Source organism: Varanus komodoensis, unplaced genomic scaffold (assembly GCF_004798865.1).
Source record: "Varanus komodoensis strain SLA01 unplaced genomic scaffold, ASM479886v1 scaffold2, whole genome shotgun sequence".
NCBI classification, from domain to species: domain Eukaryota; kingdom Metazoa; phylum Chordata; class Lepidosauria; order Squamata; family Varanidae; genus Varanus; species Varanus komodoensis.
The window spans coordinates 9,294,226-9,314,378 of NW_025335568.1; the positions used below are offsets into that span (position 1 = coordinate 9,294,226).

Here is a 20,153-nt window from a genome sequence, read left to right on the forward strand (position 1 = left end):
GGGTTCAAACCTCAAATCTGGCCGAGCCTGAGTCCCCAGATGGCCATGCCTTTCCCCAGACCTCTTATTTGGTGGTTTCCCAGCTTAGGCACAGTTTTTCCTGCCCAAAAAGCTTGACATTCTTTTCATAAGGCTTAGCAAGAACTTTAAGGTAAAATGAGGTGCAGTTGTGGACTCTCCCCTTCTGTCTGGGGAGAACCACCCACCTATTCTATTCACCTCCTGTTTCCATACACCGCTGGAATGGTGGCCCTGCAGCCTTCTCTGAAATTGAATTCAGCGTGTGGGCAGCAAAAGGTTATGTGCCCCTGGAGCAGACAGTGCCCTGCTAGAAGAACTAATCCTCATCAGCCGTTTAAGTGTGTGCTGCCTTTCCATCATAACCCACCTCCAACGTGATTCTCCGTAAAAGTGCAATCATAGATGCCCTGAGTGATCAGCATTAGGTGAAGCTGAGGATCAAGGGCAGAGCCCGACTTAACAGCCAGGTGATTTGGTGGGGGTCCCATGTACAGAGGAGAGGGGGGATGTGTTCATACCACATCTGAAATCTCTCCCTCGACTCCTGGGGTTTTTTTTGCATTCAGGCAAAATATAAGTGAGCATAGAATCAGCGAGGAATGTAAAGAAATTAAACTCCACGTAAGCCTGCAACCCTGTATTCAAAGTCCCATTGAAATCAGTTGGGTTTTCTTTGGAACAACATGGCGCAGGGTTGAATCATAGGATGGGACAATCCACAAACGGTTCATTCAGACCCTTAGCAAAGATTCTACTTTAGTATACCAGATTAAAAACAAAATGATGTATCAGTCCAAGTTAAATAACCACAAGCCAATAGGAGATCTCATTCAAGCAATTAATGAACTGCTTGTTTTAGGAGAAACCACCAAACATTAAATAAGTCTACAAGCAACTTATCTGTGGTCTGATGCTATGAAGTAGCACAGCATTACAGATTTTTGCAAGTGGTGGCCTTATTCTCTTGCTCAGCCAGTGTGATTCCTGTTCTAGAAAAGAACCGTTGCGAAGTGTTGCTGCGTCTTACGTTGCAGGCGACTCCACCAGCGCCGTGTCTGCGGTTTGCTACACAGTCCCCAAAAGCGCGAAAGGCAGCAGCGCATACGCCTTAGAGTCCGGTTCAGACTTTCAGTCCAGGGGAATGTCCAGCGAAAACCGCGTCGTTCTGGGACCCGGCGTGACAATGACGACCTGCGATGTCAACGTGATCGACGACAGCGAGTACGAGGAGGAGGAGGAATTTGAGGTGGTGCTTGCCGACGCGTCGGAGAATGCCCGCATAGGGGGCATAGCCGCTGCCAAGGTGCTGATCAGCGGGCCAAATGATGCCTCGACGGTTTCCCTTGGGACTGCCACTTTCACGGTCAGCGAAGATGCAGGTAAGACGCAAGGCTTACGGGGGCTCGGTTTACAGTGGTGGTGCCCCTGCAGAGCATGAGAGACCCCAGTCAGATTAAAGAAGATGCTGACCATTCCATTGACAGACATCTGGCTGGCTTAGGTGATGCCCTCCTGATCGGTATTTTAGTAATTTATTTATTATTATGTATTTATTAAAAGCTTCTCCAACCCGTCCCCTACAAATGTCTCAGGACGGCTTACAATAAATAAGTAGAATAAAGCAAACACCACAGCATCCGACAGTTAATATGCTGAAACCCCAGTTAGAATCAGTTGTGGAACAGTCAAGAATATTGGTTCTCGGGCTTGCATGTGAGGTTTTTTTATTTGATGAGGGAGACCAAGGTTTCTTTGACCAGGGAGCATTATTTTGCAAGATGAGAATTTTTATCACTTGCTGACCTTAATCCCAAACACAGAAACAGGGTAAATGCCAGAGCTAACTTGAGGCTACAGCTGACAAACCACGTATCCAGATTCACAGAACTTTGCTCACAAAACGGTGCAGCTGTTGCAACAGGAAGGAAAACACTGGAGTTATTAAAGAAGAGTTGTGCATGTATTTGCTTTGATTCGAAGAACAATAAAGATTTTATTAAATGGTCCACCAAGACCCCCAGCAATTGTCAGCTGGTGGTGGGTCCGAAATTGCTGTCCTAGACAAAATGGCGTTCTAAAGGCCCTGGTTTACTCAATCTCTGTACCACCCTCACCTCTTCCTCCCTTTCCCTTTCCCTTGGGCAGCCATTACAAGCTTTCTATAGAACATGCTTTCTCCATACCTTGCCCCATATGACCAGGAAAGAAAAAACTCTAAGAACTTACCTATCTCCATCATCAGTACAAGCTCCCTTTTGCAGGATAATTGCATCTTCATGCCCTGGCTCCATTTCTTGTTCAAGGACCAATACTTGTTTGGTTGCTAAAGTTTGTACACCAGATTCCTTCCATCGTGAAGCTCTGAATGGTCCCCCTTCCAAGTCTGACCAGAGCCAGACCTGCTTCTTGTCCCAACACCTTAGGAAATATCCAGCACATTCAGCCCTTCTGGATGGGGTTACCTACCAGCTGGTAATGGCTTCCTTGACATGGAGAACACCAATCATTTTACGGATTGCTTAAAGCAGAGAAGCAGCAGCCATTTCTCCCATTTTCCCTTTCCCCTTTTCTTCCCCTGCCCTTCGCTCCATCTTCCTTACCTTCCTTGCAGGGATTATTGAGATTCCAGTCATCAGGTATGGTCCTGATCTCTCTACCCCGACCTCTGTGTGGTGTGCCACTCGGACTGCAGACCCACCTTCTGCTACACCGGGGATGGATTACATACCCAGCTCCAAAAAAGTGGAGTTTCGCCCAGGAAGAACCGAAGAGGTATTGCACTCGGAAACCCCACAGTCCTGAACTAATTCACTGCCATGGGAAGTTGTGATGGAGTTTGGACAGCTTTAAAGGGGGAATGGGAATCCTTGCCCACACACGTGTGTGCATACAAACAGGATGACTAGGTTTTAAATTTTAAGGTGAGAACTTGTATTTCTTGTATCTCTCCTAGTATTGCACCTTGACTATTCTGGATGATGCACAGTCCCCTGTGATCGAAGGAGTAGAAACATTCGTAGTCTACTTGAGTTCACCGCAAGGAGCTGAACTAGCCAAGCCTTTCCAAGCCGTGGTGGCCATTAATGACACCTTCCAGGATGGTAAGTAGGCCAGCGGATCTTTATTTAAATGGACTCCTTCAGAAACACACTGAGGACTAGTGGCCTCCTAGATTGCATGCTCACACTGGATCACCCATGTGGTGGTACACAAGGCTTTCCTTCTTTTAGTGCAGGGTATGGTGGCGTGCAAAGGCTGCATGTGGCAGCTCCCTGCAGATGGGACACCAACAATTTTGAGCGCGGGGATTGGGTGTAGTAGTTCTCATGTCAGAGTTCGTGGCCAAGAGGCCCGCTGTGGCTTCTGTAGCAGCTCCGCATTCACTGAGCCACAAGTTGCTCAACCAGCACATCATTAACCTGTGAGATTCGCTGCCACAGGGTGTGTTGAGGGGAAGGCTGCCTGCTAGACTGGCTTTAAATTTATTTATTTAGAGAATTTGTATGCCGTCCCATCGCATAGCTTCAGAACGGCTTACATAAAATAAAATAAAACATAATACACATAAAATCCAGATCCACCCTGGCTGTAGATTAAAACCTATAAGCTGATATTAAAAGTTATTAAAATATTGTTGAAATAAAAAGGTCTTAGCCTGGCGCCGAAAAACAAATAATGACGGCGCCAGGTGGACCTCTCTGGGGAGCGCATTCCATAGGCGGGGCGCCACCGCAGAGAAGGCCCTCCTCCGGGTCTTTGCCTCCTAATGTGTCTCATGGAGGGTTCCCGGAGGAGGGCCTCTGCTGTCGATCTCAGGGGGCGGGAGGGCAAATATAGAAGAAGGCGTTCCTTTAGGTATCCAGGTCCCAAGCCGTTATAGGTAATAACCAGCACCTTGAATTGAGCCCGGACTTTGATGGGAAGCCTGTGAAGCTGGTAGAGGACTGGGGTTATATGAAAATAATGCCCAGTCCCCGTTAAAGGGGATTAGAGGAATTCACAACGGATGAATTGATCAGTGGCTGCAGGTCGTGATGCAGATGTGCAGCATCCAGACACGGAGGAAGCCTGCCTTGGGATTACCAGTTCCAGGGGGCAACATGGGGAGGGGGCCAGGCTGCTGAGCTGCACTTTGAACTTGAGTTGTCCAGAGCAGATGTTCCATCTGATGGGCTCTGTGGACTCCTTGGCAAGCGTGGCTCTGCTCCTTCAGCAGATTGCAGGCTCACGGGAGTGACTCCATGGTCCTTCTTCTTCTTGTGCCCGCTGCAGTTCCACATATGAAATTTAGCAAAGACGTCTACCCAGTGAAAGAGAAGGACAGGATCCTGTGCATTCCTATAGTCCGTACTGGAGACTTAAGCTATGAGTCCTCCGTTAGGTGTTATACCCAGAGTCAGACAGCAAGAGTCAGGGAAGACTTTGAGGAAAGAAGAAACGCTGAGGAGTCACGTGTCACTTTTCTGAAAGGGGAAAAGGTGAGAGAATCTGGCTGGCAAAGAGCACCTGTCTAAGGCAGGGTGGGCAGCCTGCAGCCCGTCGCCTCTGGGATGAATGCCTCTTTCCCAACAGCCTAGCAGGTGTGGAAGAAAAGAGAGGCAGGGAGAGAAGGGGGTGTCAGAAAGAGAGAAGGAAGGGGGTCTCCCTCTGCCCCTCCCCTTTTCTCAGCCCTGGGTCCACCCAGTGCTGAGTCAGCCCTGTCTCCTACCAATCTGAAGCCTCCAATGGCTTTCTCTCTTGGGAAGGCAACCTTCAACAGAAAAGGGGGTTGGCACCGGTGGTCTGTGAGGAGTACTTGGCTCAGGGCACAATCCAAAGCCCTCTGCCCTTGATGCATGCAAGCCTCTGAATCAGGAGGCTTATACATGCATCCAATGCCTGGCGCAAGCCATGCCAGCTGCCATTTCTGCCACCTTGTTTTCAGGCAAGGAATAAATTTCCCCTGTTATCTTCAAAGTCCTTGACTGGTTAGCATCCTTGGTTCCAGGTGAAAAACTGCACTGTCTTTATTCATGATGACTCTGCATTTGAGCCAGAGGAGAAGTTCCAGGTACACCTGAGCAACCCTCTCGGAAACCACTGGAGCGGGGCTACAATTGGGAAGAACAGCATGGCTACCATTACGATCTCCAACGATGAAGATGGTAAGAGGACTTGGCCGGTATCGAAAGATGCATCAGCCTTAAATGTACTGCCATAGTAGAACCAGGGCTCACAGGGTTAAAGTGCCACAATTTCCCTTTTTTAAGAAACAGGGACGATAATGCAATCTGCCGCCCTCCTCAGAAGTCCCTGCATCCTGCAAGAATATCCACAGTCTTTAAGATAGCTGGTTATCTGTATTTAATCTTGTTAAAACAAAGTCTTGCCACTCAAAACACGCCTGTGATTTCGGCAGTGCAGTCTTATACATGTTCCCCCAGAAGTAAAGGAACATGTATAAGACCGTTCCAGTGAGTTCCCGGAGGCTTACTTCTAAGTCAGTAGGTGCAGAAGAACTGCAGCCGGAATCGAAGCATTGTTCCCATCTGGAGAGAAGGCTGGCTGACCCGGGGCTCTTCCCTTCCTTGTTCCGTGGCTGCAGCACCCACCATCGAGTTCGAAGAAGCTGCCTACCAAGTCCATGAACCTCCTGGACCAGAGGGGGTCGCTTTCCTGAATGTCAAGGTGATCCGGAGAGGGGACCAGAACCGGACCTCCAAAGTTCGATGCAGCACACGCGATGGATCAGCTCAGTCTGGGATTGATTACTATCCCAAAAGTCGAGTCCTCAAGTTTAGCCCTGGTAAGACACGGAGTGCATGCGATGGACAAGAAGTTCCTTTGGATTTGGATTTGTAAAAATAAGCATTCTTCACTGACAAAATGCACCGTATTTTTCCATGTATAGGACGTGCTTTTTCTTAAAAACATTTACTTAGAAATGGAGGTGCGTCTTATACATGGGGGGCACGCTGGTGGGGGGAGACTTGCACGTGCCGGGGGGGGGGGGGGGGGGGGGGGGGCAGCAAGGTGCTGTGGGGGGAGCGGCAGCAGCTTGCTCGCTGGAGATGGGTAGGAAAAGTGGGGGGCATCCTATACATGGGGGTGTCTTATAGATGGAAAAATATGGTATTTGTGGTCACTTACTTGCTGCGTTTACTTCTCATGCTGTCTGGGCAGTGCATGGAAGGGCACTGCCCAAAGCCATAGAGCAAGTGCTGTCAAAAGTGCGAGCAGATACAGAATTAACGATTTATCTGGTTGCACTGGAGACCAAGGCCAAGTTCATCCACACTCTTGCGTTCCCTCTCACCATGCGAAAGCTGGATGGTGAAGAAAGTTGGCAGGTAGAAAACGGAGGCATGTGCAACATGGCGGTGGAGGAGAGCTTTGTGAATATCCTGGGCTGACAGAAAGGCAAGCAAATGGGTCCTGGAGAAAATCAAGCCAGAACGTGCCCTGAAGCAAAAATAGGGAAACTGAGACTGTCCCACGTAGGATGTATCATGCGAAGGCAAGAGTCCCTGAGAGAACAGTGGAAGGCAGAAGAAGCGAAGGAAGGCCAAACAGGGGATGGGTGGACAGACTCCGTCGAGGAAGCCCCAGCCTTGAACTTAGAAGAGCTGAGCAGGGCTGTCATGGGCAGGACATTTTGAAGGACTTGTGTTCATGGGGTCACCATAAGTCGGAGACAGCTTGAGGGTACATAACAAGAAAAGCAACATTTTATCAGTGTATGAAGTTGAGCCATCTCCAGACTCACTTATAACCCTTCCTTCCCACCTGCTCTCTTGCCCCAGAGCTGTCTTGCTCTAATCCCCCTGCAAGATCTTGCTGCAGTTAGACCTCTTCAGTTAGGGTTTGGGCACTCCGTTCAATCTGGGGCAAATTTTCTGGGGCTGTGTTTGAGTGGTGGGCAGGCTGAAAGGCAAGGTGAAATGCAAAAGATGCAAGCATGTTTTGACTCAAGGTTCTTACTGCTAGTAACTAACTTAGGAGAAGCATTTCAACTTTTGTAAATGAAGAAACCAGCTTTGGAAAAGCTGGGAAATGATGAATGCCCGGGGGAGGAGCAAGACTGTCAAAGAACCTCCAAAGGATTGAATCTGCCCTCAAGGCCTGAGGGCCAACACCCCTGCCTCAAAAGTCCCCCTAATTTCAGCAGGAAAGCAAACAACCTTCTCGGATCTTTCCTTTAAACACCACAGACCTTAAGAGTGCTCAGTCCCAGCAGGAAGAAGCGCCCTTGTTTCCTTCCTGCATGTTCTGTGACATTTTTCCCCCTGCTCCTTCCCCTCCTGCTCATCTGCACATAGCTGCCTCACCTGCCCCCCTTACTACCCCCTGCCCCCCCTATTTCCAGTGGCCTCTTTCTTCCCACAGCTGCTGCCATTCTCCACCCCAGTTGTTCCCAAAGTCCATTCTGCACCCCTTTGTCTGACGGGTTTTACTAGCTCTTTTCCAAAGTGTCAAAATCCATTGCAAAATCTCACAGGATCAGCTGTTCTGTGTGTATTGTAAAGCATCAAAGTAGACATGCCTCCAAGCAGGAATATTGGAGATATATTTCGGATCGTAGATTTTTATTAAAGTCAGACAGGCACCATTAATTCTTGCATGGCATTTGTTAGTAAATCTGCCAAGCAATCCATCAGTTTGAATGCTCTATTAAAAAAAAAAGTCTGGTTGGTCGAATCATTGCAGCCAGAGGGGTTCAGATAAAACCTGTGTTTGCTTTTAGCAAGATGGTTTAGTAGGTCCGACCTCAGCATCGCTTCATGGAAGCACTGAGATGACCCGTCGAATGACAGGCTGGTTCAACTCAACCCTCCCTCTTCATTTCGGTTCATGCAGGTGTGTCCCACCTTGTCTTTAAGGTGGAGATTATGTCCAACGAAGACCGGGAATGGCATGAGTCTTTTTCTCTGGTGTTGGGGCCGGATGATCCCATTGAAGCTGTCCTGGGGGAGATCACCACCACAGTCGTGACCATTCTGGACCAAGAAGCTTCTGGAAGCCTGATCTTACCAGCTGCCCCTGTTGTAAGTGGCTTATCTTGAACAATCAGCTCAGGCCAGATTCTTACATGTAAATAAAAGTAGGAACAAAACCAGCACAGCAGAGAACAAACTAGTCTGGAACCTTTGTCCCTGACGTGCTATATTTTTTCTTGCATGGAGGTAGGTTTTTTTGGCTGAAGAGATCACCCACCTGCAGCCTTAAGTGGTATAGTCCTTTCTGCTGTCTCAGGACTCTACCACCTCATTCTGCTGCATGTGTAGACACAAGCCAAGATGTGTAGATTTTATCCCACTGAGATTGTGGGAGGGACTGAGATGTACAGTTGGCTCTGGTTTAGGAAAACATGAGCTCACAAATTGGAGGTAAATTACACAGCAGAACAAATGTGTGTATCTGATGCTTGACAAAAAGGAGTGTATATTTGGCAAAGAGCATGCAGACTGGCGGGCAACTCTGCCAAGCACACTGATGTGGAGTTTTGGGTTGAAATGGAGGTATGATTTGCCTGTCCCCAGAGCCGGCCCACCCTATTCCATCCTGCATCTCTTGGCTTCATCATTGCTCTTTTTTCTTTTCTTTTTTTTTTAGGTAAGTAACTTTATACGTAACATTAAAGAGTTGTATCCAGCATAAATTTAATCAAATGTTTTTCTAGTCTGAAGTACAAATAAAGACAATCATATTGGCCATTTCCACTGCTCAGCTGGAGGTTCTTCAACTAAAGGCTCCCATCGTACCATTTTCCTGGCTAGATGGAGCTCACTTTCCGCCCGTGAAATAACTTCTTCTTATCTGTCCACAACTGATCTTATTTTCCAGTTTTTCCACATCAGGTTCTGTGTTTATCATATGGAACTGATCATTTACCATTTTCTCTGTATACCTCCTATACGCTGCATCTTTTGGAACGTTCTCCAGGGCATTAAGAACGTTTGTATAGAGTATTCTGAAGTTCTCATGTGGCGTCTCAGATGCAGCTGCAAGACCAGTGGTCTTCTTTGGGGCTCCAGCCATTGCAGAAGCTGCATGCTTCAGCATTGCTCCTGGCTCTTGGCCCAAAGTGGAGCCCCGGTCAGCTGCCGCCTTTAAGGAAAGTCCACATGGACAGTAGAATGGGAGGCAGCGGATTGGATCCACAAACCCTCCCCAAATGGACTGTCACTGGGGGCCATTGCCGTCGTCACCGTGCCCTCCGTGCTTATCTCTATTGCAGCTGGAGGACCGGCTGAAATTCCTGCCTGGGGGCCAGATGTGGCTTTAGGGTCCCTGGTTGCTGATTTCTGACATAAAGATTTCACCCCACATAATGAGCTGACATATTCCTGCTGAGAGCAAACAAAACCTTGGGTGACTTGCCCACACACTGGGTGATCCATGGGGTGAATTCAGTTTGGAGGAGAGCTTGGGGGCTGCTTGGGGGTCAGGACCAAAATACCAGTCTGTTGTCGTTTAAGGCCCTTGATCCCAGTGACAAAGTCTTTAGAAGAGGAATGTTAACCTTTTGGGGGGGATGTACCAAAGCAGGGAAGTCCACAAATGATTGACAGTCCGGGGAAAGGGGTGTGGCTATAAGGGGAAAATCAGAGGATGTGATTTGGACCCCGGATGAACTGCAGGTCTGAGGTTTAACACTTGTTACAAAGGGTCCTAGGCCAGTAAGAGAAATGGTTTAGTAGATGGTAAGAATGCACCTCTTCAGGCTCTGCGTTGTACTTCCTTAGATGGAGCAATCGCATAGCAACCTGCTTAGGGATTTCAGGTATGAGCCATCACCTGTAAGGTGACACGGCAGAGTTGTACAAAACCACACATGGGGAGGGAAAGGGAGAGCTTTTTCTCCCTGTGTCATAATTCTACAACTCAAAGGGGTCATCCCATGAGGCTGATTGGAAGGACATCTTCACACCTAAACTGTGGAATACGTTTCATGGAGGAAAAGGCTATAGAGAAACTTCGGGAGCTGCCTCAAATGCTTGGTCCATCCAGTCCAGTACAGTCAGCACTGGCACGCAGCAGCTCTCCAGGGTTTCAAGCAGGTGCTTTTCCTAGACCTACCTGGACTGAACTTGAGACTTATTGCAATGGTGCTTTGCCACGGAGCGATCAGTGGTTACTGGGCTTGGTGGCATCTGCTGCCTCCGGTGTCCAAGGCAATCATGCATTTGCTTATGTTCTCCAGCCGCTGGGGAGCATGGGTTGGAGGAGTGCTGTTGTACTCAAGTCTGGCTGGTGGGCTTCCTGTGAGCAGCTCATTGGTTTTTGTGTGAACAGTATCCTGCACTAGATGGACCTTTGGTCTAATCCAGCTTGGGTCCTTCTGTGGTTTCAGGTAAGGTTGAACCTTGCCTGGTGCAGGAGGGTCCCTCCTGTACCTGTGACAGGGCCCTCCTCTAGCACCTCGACTCTTCTGCTCTCATAGGTGGTCTCGCTGTCAGACTATGACCACGTCGAGGAAGAAACCAAAGAAGGCGCGAAGAAGGCCCCCTCTCCGGGCTATCCATTGGTCTGTGTGACCCCGTGCGATCCTCACTTCCCCAAGTACTCTGCCATGAAGGAGCGCTGCGACGAGGCTGGGATCAACCAGTCCTCCATACAGTTCAGCTGGGAGGTGGCTACCCCCACCGACGGGAACGGAGCCAGGTCCCCCTTTGAAACCATTACGGACAACACCCCATTCACCAGCGTCAATCACATGGTGCGTACAATGGGCAGCATCACATGGTGGAGGCGTTTGTTGGACCGTACCATTGCAAGACCCTACCATTGCAGGTGGAGGGGTGGGGAGCGCCAAGTTTATGCACTCCTCATATTGAACTGCATATAGTGAACTTCGGTGTCAGCGAGAGAAGGAGCCAAACGTGTGGGAATGGGTGGTTTGATGCAGCTGATGGGATCGTGTGGCTTCAGATTCGTTTGCCCAGAAGGGGTTGGGAGGAGATAGTCTTCAGAATCCCATCTCACCACCTGCTCTTAGGAACATAGGAGTCATTCCGCTGCGTTGGACCCAGATCCACCTGGTCCAGCATGCTGTTCTCACAGCTGCCATCCAAGCAGAACATGGGTCCAGCAGCACCAGCTTGTGCGGATAGACTTTCTGTCTCTGGGACTGGATCAGGGCTAGGAGCCATCGATGGCCTTCTCTTCTATGAATTTGTCCCATCTCCTCTTCAAGCTGTCAAATTGGTGGCCGTTGCAACATCCTGCGGCAGTGCATTCCCTAGTTTAGCTGCGCATTCTGTGAACAAGGCCTTCCTGAATGGCACAGCCATTGACTTCATGGGCTCTAGCAAGAAAGGGCGACAAATGTCTCCTGTCCACTTTCACCGTGACAGGCAAAATTCCACCCACCTCTAGCCTTTCTCCCCTTCTCATCTTTTTTCTCAGCTTAAGTGCTCTCTGCTCTTGTCACCGTTCTCCAGAGAGGGGGCGCACTGGCCCTGCCACTAACTTTGCTGTGATTTTGGCCACTGCTGCACTGACACGGGGCTTTTCTGGCGTACTGAGCCAGTCCACTCTGCCGCTCAGCCGGAGGCAGTCAATAACCCAGCGAGATCTCAGGCCTCTTCATGGTGGCCTTTTCCACTGGAATAGACCCGAGGCTGCCTGCTTGTTCCCCTTTACATTTTGAGGCTTAACTTTAATACATTGGCGGTACTGTTTCAGGCCCTTGAAAGTTCATTAATATTAATGAAATTGCCTGTCTGGGTGCTGACTTTAAATAAATATTAATATTTATTTATTTAATATAAAATACATATTTTGTTTTTTGTTTAAACATTTATATGCCGCCTGTCTCGCTATGGCATCTCTAGGTAGCTAACAACAGAAAAAATACTTTGCAAAGCAATAAAAAAATGGCATAAATTAACATAAAACGAGATAAAGTTACATTAAAAACAATACAAGTGGAAGGTTAGATAGTGACTAATGAATATTAAAATGTCTTTTAAAGAGGTAGGTCTTCGCCTGGTGCTGAAAGGAGTATAAAGGAGGCGCCAGGCAAATCTCCTTACGGAGAGTGTAGGGAGAGCATTCCAGATGTGGGGAGCAGCAGCGGAAAAGGCTCTCCTCCAAATGCGGCAGCCACCCGGCTCAGCTCCCTAAGGGAGGGCTCACGCAAGAGAGCCCCCTGCATTGCTCTCCAAGGCTGGGCAGGCATATATGTGCGCAGGCGCTCCTTGAGAGAACCGGGCCCTAAGCCGTCGAGAGCAAAGATGGCCGACAGTGATTCCTGCAGCACAGTAAAAGGCCGGTCACATGTAGCGCGAATTACCAGAAGACGGGGAGCGACAACCGTGCCAAGCTGAGAACACGCCCAGGGCAGCGTGAGGACCAGTGCGGGAGAGGCAGGCAGTGCTCTTGGTGGAAGCTTAGCAGATAAATAAAAAAAGAACGGAAGGCCATGGTGAGATGTTTGAGCCTTATCCAACTGGGTAGGTACCTACCGGGGTTCACAGCCCAGCGAGAGCCTTCCGGGCTCGCTCCTCCTCCTCTTCATGGCCGAACCCAGCTTGTTCTTGCTGCTGGCCTGCTCCGTGGCCTCCTGTCTGCTCTCCCGCAACCGTGTGGTGTGATCGTGAGAGGGAGGAGGAGGAGCACCAGCAGCTGGTGATGCTGGTGGCCAGAAGGACATCTCCTTGAGGGAGGGCCCCAGTGAGTGCTGCGTGGCCGGGGAAGCTGGAGCTGGCCCGGCCCCCAGAATCCTCCTCTCTTTTATCCCAGGTGCTGGACAGCATTTACTTCAGCCGGCGATTCCATGTGCGCTGCGTGGCCAAAGCCGTGGACAAGGTCGGTTATGCGGGCACCCCGCTGAGGAGCAATATTGTCACCATCGGGACGGACAGCGCCATCTGCCACACGCCCGTGGTCGCCGGAACAGCCCGGGGCTTCCAAGCGCAGTCATTCATTGCCACCCTGAAGTATCTGGATGTCAAGCGCAAGGAGCACCCCAATAGGTTAGGGGGCAGGGATCCCCGAGCATGGAGGGGTGGGCTCAGGGAGATTCTGCTCCCCATTGATTTTTACAGGAAGACGAAAGCAAGCAGATAAAGTTTTCTTTGGAATATACCAGGGAGAAAATGCTTTCATTTTTTGTGTAATATCAAATACAAAAGTGCTGGTATTTACTAAATGCCGCTTTATTTCTGCAGGTTCATGGGGGAGAAATTTTAATTCTCAGTTCTCAGTTGTTTACATGCTTTAAAATTGGCATTTCCAAACCTTCGAACATTAGCACATGGCTAACGAAGGGATCTGTGGCTGAAAACAAACGGGAGCCGGGGGGGGGGGGGGTGATAACTTGAGGATAAATGCGAATTCAAGCAAACCTGATTTTTGCAAGCAGTAACACACCAGGAAAAAAAGACGCTTCAGGGATATGAGGGGTTATCTTCATCTCCATGTGCGGTTATGTTGGGGAACGCACATTTCTCCTCCAACACACACATCCTTTGCACCCTTTCAGCAGACACAGACTTCCAGCAAAAAGATCCTGCAGCAGTGTGAACGCAGACTCTACCTTGCCATCAGTGTTGTCTGCGCTGCCTGAAGGGCACTGGATGCTCAGACCTAACTCTGGGTTTTGCTGGAGGGTGGCAGTTGATTTTTATGGGATTGGAGGAGCCAGCCGTGGTCCCTGAGGAGGCATCCCTGGGCCCATGGGAGGGTGCAAGACGCCCAGCTACACCCTTGAGAAGAAGGAATCCTGCTGCATCCTCACAAAGGGGAACAGCAAGGGAGAAAAATTATTGGTGTCATTATTACTTACTTCATTTCTGTAGCCAAAGCTCTCTGGGCAGGTTACAACAATCCATAACGCATGCAATAAAAGGTCATAAAATCAGGGGGGAATCGCTAAGTTAAAACAGAACAAACAAAAGCAAAAAGGGGCATGACAATGATGGAAGGAAAACAGAGATCTGCTCTTTCCACTGGCCATACGGTCCACAGCAGGGAGAGGTATTGAGACGGCTTCCTGGTCGAAAGTAATTGGTAAAGTGGGAAGTCTTACGGTGGCGTGACAGAGGCAGAAACACCTCTTGTTCTGTCTGCCTTGCCCGGCTCTTTTTGGAATGGCTTTGGAGTGGCCAAGGGCTCCTCTCTCAAAGTCCTCAGTCCAAAGGCTATCAGTCCAGGAGGATTAAACCAGCTAAGCGAAAGCTTGTGTTCAGATGCTCCACCTTCTGAATCCAGTTCTAACTCGCTCCTTGTTCTCTAGCTGCAACACGTGTGCCTTTTGTTCCCCTCGCCCTCTTCAATGCCTGCTTCTTTGTGACGTTCCAGAATCCACATCTCGGCACAGATTCCGCACCAGGACGGGATGCTCCCCCTCATTTCCACGATGCCTTTGCACAATCTGCATTTCCTGCTGTCGGAGTCCATCTACAGGCACCAGCACGTCTGTTCCAACCTGGTCAGCATCCAGGACCTGAAAGGCATCTCAGGTGACCAAGGGCTGGCGTCTCTGTGCCGGTGCACAAACTTGTTCCTCAGCCATTTCTCTCCTGGCCTCTTGCAGGCCCAGCCCAGATAAAGAGATGCCGTTCGGTAACTTTAAAAGCTGGATTTAGTGGTGTGACAGTGAGATGACAGAGGGTGCTCCTTTAGCTGTTAAAGTGCATTATCGCCCTTACTTCAATCCATATTAGCATAAAACCTTAAATTGAGCAAGATGAGTCACGAAAATGCAAGATTTTGAGCTCTGCTGATCTCTTCATCGGGCAAGATGGTATAAGAAGCAGGCGGCAGGGCTGGGAATTAGGAGTGAGGGGAAATGCTGAGAAAGTTGCAGCCATGATGCCAATGTGGCCGGCTTCCTCCGGTGCTGCAGAGGGGGAGGGTCCGCAGAAACTGGAATCCAGTCAGATCTGGAGACAGGAATGTTCCGGGGCCTCTGGGTCTGCTCCAGACAAGAATACAGCAGGCAACTGTCGTGCCTCCATTTCTGAAACTCCCGCTGTTAACTCAGAACGGAATAGGATGTCCCATCACATGCTCCCTTTCCAAAACATGGCCAGGAGGACGCATGGGGGACCTGTTAAGCGGCCTTAACCGAATGATGCCTTATCCCTAGCCGGCTTGCACTGTCTGCTTTAGCTCATCCTGTCCTCCCTTTTCCCCTGGTTTCCCAGTGCATGCTACTTCTGCTTGTGGGCCAGTCGTTCCAACTGCTAGGCAACTTTGTGGTGTGCCCTGTAATTGCAGTAGACTTTTTTCTCTAAGGATAGCAAGGTTGGGCCTGGGATTTTGAATTCCCAGCAATAAACCAAGGATGCTGGAAAACACAACACAGCCGATCCCTGGTGAGATATCCAGGAGTGCTTGACACTTCCCGCAGCATGCTAGGACATATATTCTGTACTATGCTGTGGTCGGGCCCTTAGTTGTCCTTCTTTCAGCCAAATTTCAAAAGTCTTCTGCACACAGTCAGTTTGGATCTCCTGTTTCTGGCAGCCTGCTGGCTGGAAGGGAGAGGGAGAGAGAGAAAAGCGGGTGGCAGAAAGGGAGGAAAGGGGCAAGTCACACACACTGGTCCCTCACCCTCCCCACCGTTGACCCTCAGCCAAGAAAAGGTGACCCGCCACACCTCCATGGCTCAGTGGGCTGTTTGGCCCTGTGAAAAGCATGCATTGATTTGCCTGTTGAAGCGGGAAATGTTTTGCAGCAGCAGGATGTTGCTTCTGTACAGGATGGGAAAAGTCTCCTTTGCTTCCATCCAGAAGGTGGATTCTTAGACCAAGTGACCTACAACGACATTGTCCGTGGGCCTGGCTATGATCGACCGTACCAGTTTGACCCCAGCGTGAGGGAACCGAAGACCCTCCAGCTGTACAAACATCTCAACCTAAAGAGCTGCATTTGGACGTTTGATGCTTACTACGACATGACAGAATTAATTGATGTCTGTGGAGGGTCAGTCACTGCAGACTTCCAGGTAACACTCCCTTGTTTTGGGGACAACTCAGGTAATTTTCAGTTGGGGAACATCTTCTCTTGCGTCTCATGGCTTCAGTAGGAAACATTATGGCTGCGGCCCTGGGAGTAGTCCTCACGAGGCTTACTTCTGGGAAGGTACAGGATGCCTTGTAAGAGGAAACAGTTGTAAGACTATATGGATTTCATCTGACCAAAAAAATAAAAAGTGCATGACTTTCCCAGAGCTCTAATTCCACCTATCCTGAGGCCGGGACGCAGGACTCCAGTGCATCTGCCTGGCTGGAGACAGAGATGGGCTTTATTATTATTATTATTATTAATTATATTTCTATACCACCCATAGCCGAAGCTCTCTGGGTGGTTCACAACATTGAAGTCCCCCATCCATATTCCAACCAGGCCTGATCCTGCTTAGCTTCCAAGATGAGGCGTGATCAGGCCCTTCAGGCTGCATGGAAGCTTTAAGAGGCTTATAGGTCTGGCAGATCTGTGGGTTGTCCTTTCCTGTCTCTGCCCACTGGTGTGCCCCTTTCTCCTCCTCCTTCCAAGACTGCGACCCCAACCTCTGCAGAGGAGCCACAGTGGAACATTCTGGTGGTGCCTTGGAGGAACCCTGAGCGGGAAATTTCCCCCTGAAGCGGGAAGACTGTCTACAGCCACGGAGGGGGGAAAACTCCACTGCAAAGGCAGCGGGTCAAGGCCCTTGGATGGCTTTCTAGCGTATGGTGGCTTCAGGAAGTTCGCAGAAGAGAGGTTTCCTACTTCTCTTCTCTGCAGCTAACTGAACCCTTTGAAAAACCTTTGGGGTCTTTTTTGCGGGGGTGTTTCCTCCTGCACAATGCAAGATGGGGCTCAGGGTATGGAGGGGGGTTTCACAAAAATTAGATGAGTTTGTCCTGGGAATATGTGCAGAGTACAAAGAGAATTCAGCAGCTTCTACCTCTAATAATACCTTTAAATAGGAGGCACTTGGGTATTCCTGAAAACAAAGAAACCCAAATTACCCAGTAATGCCAACAGCCCCAGAAAGCTGCTTCGCCCATCACCTCAGTTTCGCCATGCTTTGTTCAGAGGGAAAGATGGAAGGCCCAGGTGTTTGGTCATGCTTGCTCCAATAAGCAGCAATTAAGCCAGGGCCGGCCCTCCTGTGAGGTGGGGTGAATCGCCTGCCCTCAGCAGCTGAGTGGGAGGGGTGGCAGATTTCATGCAGGAGGGTGATGCCGAGCAGGTGTCCCGGCCACTTCCACTGTGGCAAATGCTGGTCTCATTGAGTGACCACCAGGCTCTGCACCTAAGCTTCCACTGAGGATTCTCAGAGCAACTCGGTGCCTGAGCAGCGCAGCTTCTTCAAGAGCAGTGTAGGCAATTAATAAGCTAGGCTACTAAAATTTGCATCAGTAAGAATAAAGGAGAATTTTTATACATTAGTATGGAAATGGTCCTTAGCCCCAGTGAAATTGAATTGCATAGACAGTAAATATTCTAATTTATGTTGGAGATGTGGCTGTGGAGGAGGTACGCATTTTTATAGGTGGTGGGAATGTGAATATATAATGAAGTTCTGGAAAGAGCTTTTTAAAGAGAGTAGTAAAACGCTAAGTTTAAATATTGAAATATGCCCTGAGATTACATTATTTTCAATATTTGATCAGAAACAATGGAGTTAGAATAATAAAGAATTAATAACAAATTTAACAACAGCTGTGAGATGAATCATAGCTAAGAACTCAAAAGTAAATTATGATTACCAATTTTGTAATTGGTATCAAGAAGTCTGGAATATAGCTATTAATGATAAATTAACGTGATTTTAAAGTGAGAAAGGGGGATATAAAGAAAAATAATTTTAATGAGATTTGGGGTGCATTTATTGAATATATGTTTAAAACAAGGAAAGGATTTGAACTTTTTCAAGAGTCACTGATATTTTGGAAGGGGGAAATTTCTTGAAGGAATTTTTGAATGAGTTTTCAACATGTTCTGCATGGGGTACACCTTGTTTTTATGATTTATTTTAATTATATGTTAATGCGACATGTTTTACTGGAAGTTTTTCTTTGAATTGTAGTTAATTGTAACATTAATTAAAAAAATTAGGCTATAAAAATGCTCATTGCCTCCAGGGACATGCCTCCCACATGAGCTGACTCTGGGGAGGGATCCCATCTGAGCCAATGTTCCCAGCCAACTCTCTGGAGAGCTGCACTGACCCCTGGAGCTCTTCAGAGAGCACCTGTAGCAGCAGCGATGTGCAGGTGGGTGGGAAGATGCACAGGGGATGGGAGATGCAGCTCAGCGTGGGATGTGGGTAGGAAATGTGGTACAGGAGAAAACGTGACGGCAGCCGTGGTGGGTGGGCAGCCGTGGCTCATGCAGCAGCCCTGAATAACATTCAAAGGAAAGGCACCCATTTTCTGTGATAGCTTCTCAACTTCCTCTCCAAGAGTTGCAAGAATTGTACAAAGAGGGATCACAGCTCTTGCCTTTTCACATCAGTCAAAGTAGAAAGTATGATATGGATGGAACTGTGTGGTTTGGATCTGCATCTCCCAGAATAGAGCATTCCTAGGTGGCTACCTCAGAATCTGAATCAGAACTGGGAAAAGAGGCAGGATTAGGATTCGTGGTGGAAATGCCAAGGGCAGCCAGGCCCAACATATGCCCGAATGTTGATGAGAATCAAACCATCTCTTGTTCTCAGGTAAACACCATTGAACAGGCAGAGATAGAGGGAGCAGATATAACTTCGTGAGTCCTGGAGTCCAGCATCAGTTCAAAGAAACGGACCAGTTGGGTAGCACCAGGTCTTCCTGTGTTGTGTCTAACGACTTGGAGGAGGCGTTAGCACACGAAAGAGGGCCAGAAGCCCCCAGCGAGGATCAGACTTTAGAGCAGGGAGATTTATACTTGGTGCCCATGGCACAAACCCCCCCCCCCCCCCGGTCACCTGACTCTCAAGTTTTCGAGCAAGTTCCTGGAAATCAGGATGGATAGTTGGTTGCCATGGAGAGTGCCCAGCTGAGGAGGAGACTTCGACGCTTAGACCAATTAGAAGAGAGACAAAGCAAGAGAAGGAGAGAGAGAGACGCTTATCCAGCCCCCGTAGGGACGGACGGACTAGGAGATGAGAAAGGAGGGGGCAACTGTGTTGCTCTACGGTAGCTCCTGCACTATCTGTCGTACACGTAGATCTTGTAGTCATTTGGAAGAAAGGTCTTAGCTTTTATTGCCTGCATCTGTGTGAGTAACTGGGACGTGAGTTATGGCCTCACGACATCCTGCCGTCTGGCCCACAAGTAGTGGAAACTGCCCTGAGGGTGGAGCTAACTCCTTTTGGTTGGGGAAGGAGATGTGCCTGGACCCAACTTCTTAGCAGGAGTCATATTACCCTATTTGGCTGGCCCCCTAACTTCGCTGATGTCTTCTTTTAAGAACCTCTGTAATGCATCTTTTGAATCACAAAGCCAGCCCGGCTAGCCCAGTGCAGCGTACTGAAGAAGTCTCTTGTCTGGATCTGCTTCGAAGGTGGAGGGGAAGGCCGGAGCGTGGATGGTGGAGGGGAAGGCCAGAACAACAGGAGCATGGCTGTTGTTTATCTCTTTTCCTTTCCAAAGAGCTTGGGGAAGAAACCGTGGCCCATTTGCCACGGTTTGGACCAACGAGATGTGGGTGCAGGTCTCACCTCAGCACCAGACTGCTTCGCGTTGTGTGATCCACTGACCCCGTTCCCCACTGCTTGGGTCAAAAGAGAGGCGCCTTCTGCGCGTGGCTGGTGGAGGCACTGAAGTATTTCTCTCTGCCTCTGCGATAGGTCCGAGATTCAGCCCAGTCCTTCCTGACAGTCCACGTGCCTCTGTACGTCTCCTACATTTACGTGACGGCACCCAGAGGATGGGCTTCCCTTGAACATCACACTGAGATGGAGTTTTCCTTCTTCTATGACACTGTTCTGTGGAGGACAGGTAGGTGGCCAGGCCGTTTCAGAGGCAGCTGGTACCTCTGTGAGGCTAAGCAGGGCTGAATCTGGCCAAAAGCCTGGATGGGGGTCTGCCTGGGAACTCCACGCAGGGTATTTAGTCTACACTTGGTTATATTGCAGTCCCACTTTCCCTGCAAGGGGCCAAAGGCTGTATATATGAATCTTCACTGCATTTCATCCTCAGAACAACCCAGGGAGGCAGGTTAGGCGGTGA

The 20,153-nt window shown here is 49.1% G+C and overlaps 1 protein-coding gene and 1 pseudogene across 1 annotated transcript in view; one reads left to right on the plus strand and one right to left on the minus strand.

The window, feature by feature from the left end:
• Positions 1-20,153, plus strand: part of FRAS1 (Fraser extracellular matrix complex subunit 1) — a 192,974-nt gene that overhangs the window by 158,513 nt on the left and 14,308 nt on the right. The window contains exons 53-64 of the mRNA XM_044428485.1: positions 1,056-1,400; positions 2,633-2,793; positions 2,975-3,122; positions 4,294-4,499; positions 5,009-5,165; positions 5,606-5,806; positions 7,858-8,045; positions 10,445-10,720; positions 12,748-12,980; positions 14,308-14,468; positions 15,744-15,958; positions 19,772-19,922. Of these exons, the coding sequence (XP_044284420.1) occupies positions 1,056-1,400; positions 2,633-2,793; positions 2,975-3,122; positions 4,294-4,499; positions 5,009-5,165; positions 5,606-5,806; positions 7,858-8,045; positions 10,445-10,720; positions 12,748-12,980; positions 14,308-14,468; positions 15,744-15,958; positions 19,772-19,922 (2,442 nt within the window). The remainder of the gene's footprint in view (positions 1-1,055; positions 1,401-2,632; positions 2,794-2,974; positions 3,123-4,293; positions 4,500-5,008; positions 5,166-5,605; positions 5,807-7,857; positions 8,046-10,444; positions 10,721-12,747; positions 12,981-14,307; positions 14,469-15,743; positions 15,959-19,771; positions 19,923-20,153) is intronic.
• LOC123023127 lies at positions 8,703-9,039 on the minus strand (annotated as a pseudogene).